Source organism: Ambystoma mexicanum, chromosome 14, assembly GCF_040938575.1.
Source record: "Ambystoma mexicanum isolate Mex_15411 chromosome 14, UKY_AmexF1_1, whole genome shotgun sequence".
NCBI classification, from domain to species: domain Eukaryota; kingdom Metazoa; phylum Chordata; class Amphibia; order Caudata; family Ambystomatidae; genus Ambystoma; species Ambystoma mexicanum.
Window position 1 is genome coordinate 201,701,691 of NC_090940.1, and position 13,956 is coordinate 201,715,646.

A 13,956-nucleotide genomic window follows, 5' to 3' on the forward strand; every position below is an offset into this window, starting at 1 on the left:
AAAGCTCTAAGACTTGAACTCGGGCACCATGCCGCCAAGCTGAGCGATTGTGGGGAGGGGTGCTACATCTGCTGTTCCCCTTGATGAAGAAGATCTGGGGTTACTGGTAACCTGATCAGCAGAAACACCGACAGGTGTTGAAGTTCTGAGAACCAAAAACTGTCCGGCCACCACGGGGCCATGAGCAGAAGGGAACAGTACACAGAGTTCTTCAGCTTCCCAATTGCTTGATGAACTAGAGGCAGAGGCGGGAAGGCGAAGCTCTCATGTTTTGCCATGGAATCTTGAGAGCATCCCCCAGAGAGGAGGCTCTCAGCCCCCCTCTGGAGGCATACCGAGGAAGCTTCTTGTTTACCACCGTAGCGAAGAGGTCCACCTCCGGTGTGCCCCAACGCAAGACAATCCATGAGAGGATCTCCGCCTTCAACTCCCACTCGTAGCTGACCACTGTCCGCCGGCTGAGGGCATCCGCAGTGACATTCAGCTGGCCCAGGATGGGCACTGCAAGCAGCCAGACCACATGAAGCACAGCCCACTCCCAAATCTGGATGGACAGGTCCACGAGAGGGGGAGACTTTGTTCCCCCTTGCTTGTTTATGTAATACATTGATACCACATTGTCCGTTCTTATGCGGACCACCGTGTTGACAATGAGCGGTCTGAAAGCCTTGAGCGCCAGAAAGATCACCATAAGCTCCAAATGATTTATGTGCAGGAGCTTGTCCTGAGGCGACCAGAGGTCCAAGACCTGAAGATCTAACGTTGCACCCCAAAAGGGAGGAGTCCATCGTGATCGTCACCATGGGGGCTGGGTCCTGAAACCCCGCGCCCACTGACAGGTTGCTGAGAGACGACCACCAGTCCAGGTCCACTCTCATGGAATCTGGAATCATTATCCGCTTGGAATCCGGGTCCACAGCCTGACGCCAGGAACTCCGAAGAGCCATCTGGGTCCGTCTCATTTTGAGACGAGCAAGAGGAAGAGCCAGTACACACGAGGCCATGGGGCCCAGAAGCCTCTGGAACCACCAGGCCGACATGCTCTCCGACTGCGCAAACGTCTGACACGTGGCCAACAGTTCCGCCATTCTGTCCCTGGTCAGATACACTCGGCAGTTGATTGTGTTCCAACGAAAACCCAGGAAAGTCAGGCCCTTGAGACCGTCATGGAGGACTTCCGCCAGTTCCCCGACAGCCCAAGATGGAACAGGAGCTGAAGGAGAGACTGGAGGTTGCCCGCTGCTGCCAACGGACAAGGGCTGCGTAGGAGCCAGTCGTCCAAATAGGGTGACACATGGATACCCTGGAGACGAAGATAGGCTGCAATCACCAACATCATCTTCGTGAAGACACGCGGCGCCAAACTGAGGCCAAAAGGAAGCAGCCGAAACTGGAAGTGCTCCTCTCCCAAAGAGAAGCGGAGGTATCTCCTGTGTGGATTCCAAATCAGGATATGCATGTACGGATCCTGAAGATCCACCACGCTGAGCCAATCGCCCATCTGCAAACAGGAGCGAATCTGGCCGGGCGTGATCATCTTGAATTTCTCTTGGGGTAGGAAAAGATTGAACTGGGAAAGGTCTAGGATGGTGCGCAGGCAAGCCTGGTTGGGTTTGGGCACCGTAAACAGCCAGGAGTAAAAACCCTCCCCTCGCTCCCCAAGGGGAACGGGTTCCACAGCTCTGAGGTGCAGAAGTTTCTGAACCTCGGCCTTGAGGGAGGGTGAGCTCAACAGCTGAAAAGGAGGGTTGAGGGGTGGGGTAAGGGGGTAAAGGTAAGCAGAAGCCCGTTCGAGCGACTGACAAGACCCATCTGTCTTCTGTGATTGTCTGCCACGCCTCCCAATGAGACGCAATGCGTCCTCCCACCGGGGTCTCGTGCGAGCGCGGAAAACCCTCATTTGACGGGCTTATCGGTGGCGGTGCCACCTGAACCTGATGAGGAGGCTGAGGAGCGGGAGAAAAATCACGTACGCTGTTGTCTACGGCGGTTATTCCCCGCAGGAGTATCCACTCTGTGAGATTTGCGGTCGAGGAAGCCCCTAAAACCAGAGGAAGGTCGACTTTGTGACAACGGTCTTTGAGACTTGAAAGGGGCTTTAACCAGAACAGACAATGATTTAGCCGTCTGAGTGCTATCTTTGGTTTTGGTGAGCTCTGCATCAGTAGAAGAGTGAAAAAGTTCCTTGCCATCGAATGGAAGGTCCAGAACCTTGTCTTGCACTTCCTTCGAAAACTTAGTGGCATGCAGCCACGCTTGCCGCGAGGTATCAACCGCAAGCATAAGGCCACGAGCCGAGGTGTCTACGTGATGAGCCGCAGCCTCCAGGAGATCCTGGGCCAAGACCCTGGCATCGGAAAGGCCCCATGAAATCTTCCAACTTCTCGACCGGAATGTGCTCCTCAAACTCCGACAGACCTTTCCACATCTGCATGTTGGCTCCCGCCAAAATCAATTCTGCATTGGCCTGCCTGAGCTGTAAGGCCGAATTAGCAAAGACTTTCCTCCCTAGGGAGTCCAGGAGCTTGTCCTCCTTTCCCAAGACCAGAGTAGCCGTCACGGAGGAGGATGCTGCAGGCCTGGATTGCAACGTAGCTGCAGCCACCACTGTGGAGGAGGGAGGCGGACAAGACGACAAGGCCACTTCTTCCAAAGAATGCAGCCTGTACCTCGCGTCAATCTTTTTATTGACAAAAAGTCCAGAGTGTGGCTTTTCCCAAACTCTTCGGACCTTGGCCAGAACATCCTTCTGTAAGAACAGGCCGGTACGCTCCATAGAAGACAAGGTGAACACCCCAGAAAGCACGCCCTCGTGCGGAGCGGGTGCCTCGGGCACCGGAACATCTAAGAAACTCATGTCCAGTACCCGGTCATGAAAGGTTCTGATAGAGCGGGGAAGGTCCTCGTTGTCCTGATCGCCTTGAGGGTCATCTGACAGGTCAGGATCCTGCTGAGCCGTGTCAGGCACTGCCTTGTCCACTGGGGAAAATGGTGGCAAAGGCGGAAGCGCAGGGGAGGCACCACAGGCAAGGGAGGTGCCGGCGGGACCACCGCCGGAACAGGTGGAGCCAGAGGCGCAGGTGGACATATCTCCTTGAAAAGCCCTTTGAAATATTTCCTCATGGGGTCGATGCGCTTAAGCGCTTGAAATTTACTGAAAAAGGCGTCCTCAGGAGATTGTTTCGGAACCTGAGGAGGCCTCCCATGAGGTGGACAAATCCAGGGACGTACCGGGGAAGGGTGCCACACCGGCCCCTCTGCCGACGTATCCACATAAATCAAGGGAGCTGCCCCCACGGGCAACAAAACATTGTGCGGAAGAGGCATCCGGGCGTTCCAATCATAAACCGGCCGGTAAGGAGGCGCACAAGGGACCTTCGGTTCACCCAAAGGACCGAACCCTACACCAGGGGCCGATGGCGTAGTTGTAGGGGTAGTACCTAATCCTCATCTGAGGGGAACTGCGGCACGTGAGGAAGTGAAGCCTTAACGTAAGGAACCTCGGCAGAGCCTGTACTATGAGGCCTGGAATGTTTCTGCGACATACCAACCGCCAACTGATCCTTCAAAGGAAGGGCCTCGGCACTGCCGGTAAAAGAAGAAACTTTCTTCTTTGCCCCCTCAACAGATCTGGTGTCACCACAAGAGCGGGAACGGTGAGCAGCCTCTTTCATCGACCAGGGCCTTGCCCGGCCCCTCAGAACTGTTGGTAGCCTTAGCCTCTGTACGAGGGACCTCGGACCTAGGCCCGGTAGAAGCCTTATCGGCACGGGCCTCGAACATCCTTTCGGTAACCTCAAGCCCAGCCAAGACCTCGGGGCGCACCCCGGTTTTGTTTTTGAGGGAAGCCGAAAGAGCGGCCTCAGAGCAAGCACCGGTACCCCACGACTCAGTAGAACTGTGTCTACAAACAGCCCCCACAGGAGGGGCCTCAGAGCGTACTCCGGTGAACACAGGCCCCTTACGGAGACCCTCGGAGAAAACTCTGGTAGAATTATTATGCCCGACAGGCACCTCAGGGCGAACCCCGGTAACGGAGCGATCAACGCCCCTCCCGGCCCGAGAGGAACCCGGAAAGGTATCCCCCGGCCGGGGTGCTCTGAAGAGTAAAGAACCTGAAAATGAGAAGGAGTTCGTCCGAACACCTCCTCCCACCGCTCCAACCGAAGTTGAAGTGCCCGGACCGAAAGGGAGTCACAGTAAAAACAGGAGTCCCAACGGTGTTCCGGACCCAAACACTCTAAACAAAGAGGATGGGGATCCCCCCTCGCGAAGCGACGGTGACACGATGAACAGTCTGGAAAATCTAGTTTAAAAGACATAGACAGACTAGTAAACGAACGCTAGCGAGAGCCAGAGAGGAAAACAGGGAAGAAAGTCTTCCGAGGATGCAAGTGCGTCCGGCCCCGATCGTGCGGAGAGAAGGACTGATGGGCGATGCGCGGGGCGGAGCCAAGGTGGGCGGGGTTACAGCCGCGTGCCGGGCCCCATGCAGGAAAGAGAGGAGGGACACATTTTTGAAAAAAATTTGGATGCTTTTTACAATGTGCTCCGGTCCCGTCCCACAGGACGGAGAGATGTCCCATAAGTATGGAGGAAAGGGGACAGGACGTAGGAGTATTAGTTATTGGTGATTTGCATCGAAATGTCGTAAGTGTTATGAAAATATGACACGCACAGGGATTTAATAAAATACAATTGAGCCTTGATTCAAAAGCAATATAATCATTTGATTCATTGGTTATTTGTAATGCGCCTATGCACAAGTGTTTCAAGGCACAACCTGGTAGAGGGGGGGGGGCAGACAAGAGAAACAAGACATACGATCTTACTAGGCCTAGTATCATTTAGATCATGCCAGTGCGCAGACAGGAAGTGCAGGGGAAGGATACGGGGAGGAAGTGCACCCAGAGCAACAAGGCCCTGGGTTTAAATGTAAAGTTTTCAATTCTAAATTCAAATTCTTGGTTGCAAAGTTTTACTATTTTTTGCCATGACACTTAGTATTGGAATATGATAGAAAACAGAGATAACAAGCAACATTGTGTCATCGAAATTGGTGTGAAATACCAAACAAGTACCTATCTACTTAGAATTCCTGATCAAATTTGTACTGAAGACCAGTGGTATGTCTCATCCAATATCCCGTGCATCCGTTCTACACGAACACATGCACTACAAACAAAAGCTGGGATTAAGTAAAAAAAAAGGAAGAGACATCTGTGGAGGGAAGGAGGGATATACATGAAGATAGGCCAGAAAGATTTTGTCAAAGCAATGATTTTGCGACATCAGAAAAAGTGCTCAATTTATATATAGCACTACCCAAATGTCTGTTCGGGACATGACACACCACTCATCAATTGTTGAAAATCAATGATCCGGGTGGGGGGTGGGGGGGTGGGGGGTGGGGGGGTGGGGGGGTGGGGGGGGTGTGTGTGTGTGTGTGTGTGTGTGTGTGTGTGTGTGTGTGTGTGTGTGTGTGTGTGTGTGTGTGTGTGTGTGTGTGTGTGTGTGTGTGTGTGTGTGTGTGTGTGTGTGTGTGTGTGTGTGTGTGTGTGTGTGTGTGTGTGTGTGTGTGTGTGTGTGTGTGTGTGTGTGTGTGTGTGTGTGTGTGTGTGTGTGTGTGTGTGTGTGTGTGTGTGTGTGTGTGTGTGTGTGTGTGTGTGTGTGTGTGTGTGTGTTACCGCCGAGCAGACATTGGGAGGAGGCGAGAGTTTGTGTGCTGCTGCACACTGGTACCTACTGTGCTCTCTCCCCCCTTCTGTTGCTTCACAATGGCATGGTGGAGTTCACTGCGATGCATTGCGCTGCAAATGTCCAAGAAACTGTACATTTTATCATTGCGGACCGGTCACATTGATTTGCCGTGTTTAGGCAACCGTCTCATGTGTGACGGTGCTGAAATCCAGGGAAAGGGGTGGGGGGTCCAAATGTTATGAAGCCATTCATGTCTGGAGGGTCCTAACAGGCAACTATCCAAAATGTGGTGCAGATTGGTGAAACAATGTAGAATTGTATAAGGAACAGCGCTTCGCCAAGCCACAAACCGACATAAAAAATTTGACTTTAGCTGTAATCCGGGGAAGGGGGTGGGGTGTCCAAATGTCATTTAACCTGTAATGTCCAGAGGGTCCTAACAGGAAACTATGCAAAATTTGGTGCAGATTGGTGAAACGTTGTGGTATTGTATAAGGAACAAAGCTTTATCACAAACCCAGCCACCCACACATTTTCACTTTTATAAATATAGATTTCAATCTGGTGTCAAAGGGGCTTGCGGGTAGAGAAGTGCCCACAAAGCCGAAGGGAGAAAAGTACACAAGAAGCAGGGGAGTGAAAGGAGTCCTGCAGACAAGAAAGTATTGGCAACAAAGGCAGTGAACAGAAAAGGGCAGGGGAGTGCAAGTTAAACTTGTTAAGGTTGGTATCCGGTCATTGCATCGACAACCAAAGCATTGACAGCCATACCATCTAAACAAAAGAAGCATCTAATGCATTTTTTTTTTTAGATGGTAAAGGGTTTAGTTGAATAAAAATGGGTTTTAAAGGTTAATAAAAGAGGGGTTGAGGGGGGACCCCCCATTAAAAAAAGGAAAAAAATGCATTAGATGCTTTTTTTTTAGATGGTATGGCATTAGATGCTTTGCTTTGGCTGTCGATGCAATGACTATAAACCGTTAGGTTCCCTCTTGGGATGTATGCAGAAGAGATCCTGGGAAAAATTCACCACAGAACCAGGGAAACTCCAGCCTTCTGAGCAGGTTACTATTACAGGGCCCCACTCTGAATGCTCATGGAATGGAGCAGCAGCAGTGGGTGTCTGTGTCTGGACCCTAAGGCACGAACATGGAAACAGTACTCACAAGATTGAAGCATGTACAGGTCCAGCAGGAACTGAACGATGACTGCCTCCTGAAACAGGAACTAGCACACCGTTAACAATGACACAAGGTACAATACTGAAACGCAACAAAGGAAATGGGCAGAGATTTCCTGCTGGAAACCCAGCAGCCAAACTCTGATCAAAGGAATTACACCAGGCACAAGTGAAGACAAGAACTGTAACAGAAATGTCCAGGGGAAAAAGGAAGTCAAGTGAGCAAAGTTCAGGAGAGCGACCTGGAAGAAAAGCAAGACAACTAAGTGCAGGGGTAAGGAGACTCGAAACTGCAGACTGGTAACAAGGAACAGTAACTCTGGACTGGAATAACAAGGGTAGGACTGAAGAATCAAGGATGTTAAAGCCATGTAACACGGGCAATGGACACAGAACAAGGAACTGCAGGCAGGGATCAAGATAATTAGAGCAAGGGGCTGTAGACAGGGAACATAGGACTGCAAGCAGGGGAGCAGGGCTGCAATGTAGGAAGTGCAGAGGTGCTGGGCAAAACACAGGGAAGTGAAGGCAGAGTAGCAGGGCTGCAAGGCAGGCAGGGAGCACAGAGCTCTGGAACAGGAGCAGGTTCTGGAAACAGGACACTGAAGCAATCCAAGGATGAAAGCGACAAATCGCTGGAAGCTGGCTTAATGCAAGATACTTGTGCTCCTGCAGGCAGCTGCTTAAATACTGACCCGTCCTGGGCTGAAGCAGGCTTGGAGCAGCACACCTGAAGATAATGGGCTTCCTCCCTCTCTGGTCCTGGGAAAGTTAAGCAGCACTGATCTCTAAGGTTTCTGGGGATTGTAGTTCAAAGACTGCTGCATGGGAATAGCCAGGGAATGGGAACTGCCTCAAGGTGCATTATGGGACATGTAGTTTGTGAAATTAAATCGGGAAGTTCCAAAGTCTTGCAAACGGAAAGTAAAGCCAAAAATATGTCTGGGAAGGTTTATGGTGATGATTGAGTACCATATAGTTCACAATGGGTGCCAATTGATTCTCCAGTGGCACAGTCGTGACATCTGGTGACCTGAATGGCAGGCCAAATTGGAGCGAGCTGGTGGGGTCAGCAAATTGCACACAGCTGAATTTTCGGAAGGTGTGAGACTCTAGCTGCAGCTTACAAGCACTGTTTGAAATAATGCATAGCATGTATGACATTTAAAAATATTCTAACACCCTTTTAGCCAGAACACTGAAACAATAAAAATGAAACATGTCTGTTTTGTGAATATCATAATGTAAGGGACTACCTTATCAAATAGCATGGTAACTTGAAAACCATCAGTCTCCAAGTACTGTTCTTGCAAGCCCCAACTTCACCTGGCTTTCAGGATTCCTACAGAGTGTACAATTAACTCCTAGTTAGGTTCATTGCAAAGAAATGTACCTTGGTAGGACACTCTGAAAACATGGAGCTGGTTTAGCTCTTGAGGATCATCCCTGGAGCCCATGATGTATTCCCTGGATTTGCTACTTCTACCACAGATTTATGCTGGCCTATCCTGCCTGTTATTCGCTTGATCTGTAATCTCTGCCAGCTTGTAATCAATATTCTTTCTTCATTTTCTTAAAGATATAATAAAAGAGAAGAAGATTTTTCAAATTTAAACGACTACAATGATTTCCTTGAGGAAATAGAAGATATTGGTAAGTTCTGCTACTTGTGTAGCAAAAGCATGTTTTCCCTTTTCCACATCTTGATGACAACCCTTACTAGATGTCGAGTTCCATGTCCTCTCCTGTTTGCATTAGTTACTAATTGAAGGGGTGTTGTGGAGTGCTAGACACTATCCTGCAGCAACTACCAACTGCTATCTCCTAGGAGTGTAGGGGCAGAGTGTCCTGCTCCAATCAGCTGCAAGGTAAAGTTTCCAATTTCGAGTTTGGCAAGCCTAGAAACACTTGGGTGTAGGAATGCTCTCAGTATTAGCATGTGGGGAAGAGCAGCCAAGCAATCAGGTGGCCAGGAACATGGGAGGAACCTGCCACTAATGGTTCCTTTAAATCCTGGTGAGCTCATACACTCTACCCTGGGTCCGCCATGTATGCTTTCCTGGGCCCTCATCTCCCACCTCCCTTTCAGCCCCTGTGCTCCCACTCTCGCTTTTCCCATCACCCACCCCCAAGGACCACTAAACTTTCCTCACTGGCTTGCCATTCTCACAGACCACATCATCTTCCTCCAGGTAGTCGCCACAGAACTAATAAAGGGAGAAAGTACATTAATAATTTTCTGTGTCAACCATCTTGAGTGGTATTTTTGAAAAATTAAATTGGGTTCCAAATCTGTGTGCACCCATTTTCTTTTCAAATAAAAAAAAAATTGCACACTAGACTAAGCCCGGGGTTGCTGATAGCGATAAGTACCTTGGCAGAGGGCAAACATGGCTGCCATGTTTTTTGTTCCCTTGTCTTCTCTCCCCCTCTCCTACTTTCCACTGGATCTCATTGTGAAGAAAGCACCATTGCTCTCCATAGTACAATGGTGAGTAGTGAATAAAACTCCTACCCAATCTCACACTACTACTAAACCAGTAGTGATCCCAATCATACAGGTTAAAGAGGCACAGCCCGACAGGTATACCTCCTGCGCCTCTTTGAGATAGCATGGGCAAAGTGCAGACTATACTTTTCAGGATAGATGGGAGCTAGCACAGAAACAGACCAAGCAGCTATAGTACTGTGGTAGTAAAATAAAAATGTACAACCAAGATTCTCTGAACATAGTGTACCTTATATTAACCAAAAATACAAAACCCTAGTAAAAAATGTTATGACACATCCCTGTAAAAGAATACACAGAAGAGATTGATTTTGAATAGAAAAGGGGAACTCTGGGCCTGAAGGCATGGGTGCACAGCAATAGTTTCAGCAGCAATGTCAAGTCGCTGAAGAAATCTTTTGAAAAGGTAGAGAGTGGGTTTTACTAACCACTAGCCCCCTTGAGGGTGGGATTGCAGCAACGTGCACATTCTTGGCACTATAAATGCGCAGGTTTGCATCAATATGTTTCAAATAGCTTGTTCCCAATGGATTGCAGTAGTTGAAGTTGCATTGGCAGGTTTCTGCCCAAGACCAAAGGATAGAAACAGGGAATCACTTCACCAAAAGACGCAGCTATTTCCCAGTAAATTCGTACTGCTCTCCCAGCATTCACAACATCGAGGGAAGGACAGGTGAGTTCATGAGGCAAATGAAAATCTGAAGAAAGCTTTGAAAAAAAGAGGGTGGTATGAGATATGATATGGCATTTGTAACGCGCCTATACACAAGCGTAAGACTGGAACCATAACATATTTGGTATGATTCTGAACATGAAAAAGGACTGAGTTCCCTTAATCTTCTAGCCAAAGTGATAACCTTAAAGGTAGTATTCCTACTGGCTAACTATCAAATGGGGGGTCAAGCGGTTTGAATGACACTTTGTGCTGTACGTCGGGACAGAAGGAAGGTGAAGGAATGGCAGGGAGGGCACATAGACAGAAAAGCCTTTGAGAGACAGAAGGCACACGGTTCCACCAAAGCAATCTCACACCAAGTTCCATAACGTGCGAAATTGCAGTGAGTTCAGCTCAAACAGAAGGAACCATAAGGCCCTGTGTGAAACCGTACTCAAGTCCTGAAGAATTTGTAGAGGTTTACAAGTGAGTTTAAAGGGACTAAATCTGAAACACCAGTCAGAAATGTATTTCCAATGCCTGTATAAACTTCAAGTGTTGCTAGATTCTCATAGTGTTCTATCTCGAATGCAACCTAGGACAACAGTCCTTAGTCGTTAATTCTGTCTTCAGTCGACTAAACCAGCAGACTGAGATGCAGACAGGATTCACCCCTGCAGGATAAACCAATGCATGGGCAGTGGAAGCTTTTGAAGGATCCAGGGACCCTGAGAAGTCCATCTCAACTAAAGAAACAACCCTGGTTTTTGTTTCCAGAGAGGAATCTTTAGAAGGACATGGTCCCTTTCCATCTGAATCTTTGCAAGGACCTGAGGAAATGGACGAATGAGCGGGAAGTGTGGCATCATGGAATGAAGAGTCTGACCAAGTGGTGCAATAGTGGTTGCTATAGACTTTTGTTAAATGAAAAACCAAACATATCTGTCCCGACCTCTAAGGGGATTTTCCTACCTAAACTAAAGAAACTCTGGTGCTAGTCAGGAAGTGTGCGTGACTCAAAACAAAAAGACACTGTCTCGGTCATAAAGCCTCCTACTCTATCCCTGTCACTTCAATAAAACACCATAAAGTCCAACTACTGTTTACAATCCAAGAGGATGACACTCTTCTCCTTGATGCAAAGCGTCCAAATGCCTTTCAGGTTATTGAAAGTGAAAGTCCCATAAATGTTCTGGGTTTACAGTAGCCCAACAGAAATTCAAACAATCACATGAAGCTCTTGTGGGGCTCGGAGAATGACTCCCTTCTCCTAACTGGTTCCCTAATGTCTGTCACAGTTCTTAATATGGTTTGTAGCTCCCATAGGGAGGTTTTCACAATCTCTTAGTTTTACACAATTCTTGATCAGATTAAACTGTTCCTGGAGTCCCTCTCGATTCTCAAGTACCGCACTTTTCTGGAACTGGCCTCGGAACTGCATCTGGCCTTGGAACTGCATCACAAAATGATTTACTGTTTTATCTATGTCTTTATGGTTCACAGTCTCGGAACTTCCCAGTCACCTGACTTACTTGTCTGTGCTCCTTTTACTTTCTCCCAGGGAACTCTTCACCGGTTTTACCAGGGGTCGTGGGTCTACTCTTCTTAGTTCAACTTCTTTCTTTAGTAGTCCTCTGCCTCTCTCGACCTCAAGTGGTTGTGGTCTGCCTCGGCCTAGCTGTCAGACCAGTTGGTCCTGCTGTGACAGGTTATGCCTCCTCCACAGTCTCTCGCTCTCTCATTATAGTCACCTATGCAGCTCTGTTGTAGGCTATGTTAGGCGGTCTATGCACTGTTGTTGGACCAAACGATCCACCCACTACAGGTCGTGCCACCAGCTCTCAATCTCTGCAATCCGCTCTATCCCCACCTTTTCCTCTTTCCACACGTCTCTTAAGTCTCTGCTTCTCCATTCCCCGCCATGAGCCCCCTCGCCCTTCTCTTCCTCCCCTTCTTCCACCCTTCCCTCTCCCCTCCTCATGCCTCTCCCTCCATTCCCCCTTCCCATCCCCTCCCCTTCCTTTCCTCCTCCTCCCACCCTCTTTCTCATAGTTTAACTCCACTTCTCTCCCCTTCCCTTCATCTAATTGCCCTACATACTGTGTTGTTGACTGATTCATGTTGGTAATGCTTCTATTGTTACTGTTATTATTATGTTAATTGTATCCTGTTGTTATATGTGCAGCGCTTTGGTCTAAAGCGCTATATAAGCCTAATAAAATACAAAATACAAATGTTTATCATGCCAGTTCCCAACCGACTCGCAAGACACTTCTCGGTGTCCCGCTATTCCTCTTCTCAGCCTTGGAGACGAGCCTCACTGCAGTCGCTTGAAGCCCTGCACCAGCTTTCCAAGCTTCAATTCAGCCTCCCTGGCCCCTGGTTCTCCCTCTGGTTGTATCACAGCTTCCAGTTTGCCAGAACCGCACGGGCCATTGCCGGACAGGTCAGAGGATGACGAAGAACCTCCTGTTCCAACTTCACTCTCCCAAGGATTGATTTCCGCTTGGGATTTCTTACCCAGCTCTGCATTACAGGTTCCTGAGCTGAGTTGGTGAGACACCAGTCCCTCTGCATGGTTCTCCTAGCTTCGCGTCTCCACCTCCCAGGTTTGAACCCTTTTGGATGTCTGCATCCACATGCTGCGCTCTCTCATCTTTCTGCTTCACACTTTTGTCCCTTCTCAGTCTTTACCATATATAGCTTTGGCCATCCCTGTGTAACGTCGTTTCGATTGACAGATGCTGTGAAAGTCTTCTTCTTGCTTCCTTGTACTTGGTCTGTGCTGTTCTCCATCTCAGTCTTTTCCTCATTCAATAACGGAGTTGTTTTGTCACTGCTCTTCTTTTCAGTCCATTGTGTTCCATCATTCGAAGCACTGTTAACAAAAAGGCTAGAATTAGCTAACTGCTCTAGCTTAGGCTTCTTAACAACATTATGAACAACAGATTTAGATTTAGAAGAAAGGATATGGCAACAATATACACTAATTCTTTATGACCAGCTTCTCATCTATCTTAAAAACTTCGGGTTTTCAAGGGTGAAAGAGTGATTAGGGTCCATCATGGGATGGGAATTCTTACAAGACTAAACGAGTTCCCAAATAGGGAACTCACGTCCCCTGCACACTATCTTTTGTCTGGAAATCCAGACCAACAATTAATGTGTTTTAAGTATATTTGTACATTTAATATAATAGTAGTAAAACAATTTTCAATAATCGATTTTCAATAAGAAGGCTAGTCCAGTCATATTAGTTCACAAGAAACCATCTTCATTTTATTCATGATGACGAAGTCAGAAAGGGCCCAACGAGTTTCGAGTGCTTCACACTCTTCATCAGGGGCATTTGTATTTCTAGAAAAAAGTATATACAATATGTGTATTAAGTATCAAACAAGATCCAAAGTAATTATGATCATACCAAAAAGTTTGAGACAAAAATACATAAATACATATGTTCTGATAACCCAATTTCACAAGATTGCTCATTGTATAACACTACATTAGTTGCTAGACACTTGATGCGACATTGAGCGGTACCATTCTGTGATCAAGAAGTCAACAACCAATTTTTGGGCAAGATTTATCGACAGATTCAAACAAATAAACCCAGAGGTGTTGAAAATCAGACCCAGATGTCCTAGTTATTTATGCAGTCGTATCTGCTAATTAGTAGAGAGGGAATTAATAAGATTTCTAACCTTGTGATCCTTGGTTTTCATAAAAGGAGTAGCTATTGGATACTCTGAATTGGTATTTTCAATATGCTGCAACTAACTCATGAAGAGGAGAAGTGACGAGAGTAGGTGAATCGTCAGAGAAGACAGAGTATCTGTGCTACTTTAGGGAGACAATGGCCCTTCTTTAGAGTCTAGCGCAGTTGTAAAAGTGGCGCCACTTTTGTCGCAT

At 47.9% G+C, this 13,956-nt stretch overlaps 1 protein-coding gene across 1 annotated transcript in view; it reads left to right on the forward strand.

The window, feature by feature from the left end:
- Positions 1-13,956, forward strand: part of MNAT1 (MNAT1 component of CDK activating kinase) — a 1,123,271-nt gene that overhangs the window by 356,555 nt on the left and 752,760 nt on the right. The window contains exon 3 of the mRNA XM_069638923.1: positions 8,460-8,533. Coding sequence (XP_069495024.1) covers positions 8,460-8,533 — 74 coding nt within the window. The remainder of the gene's footprint in view (positions 1-8,459; positions 8,534-13,956) is intronic.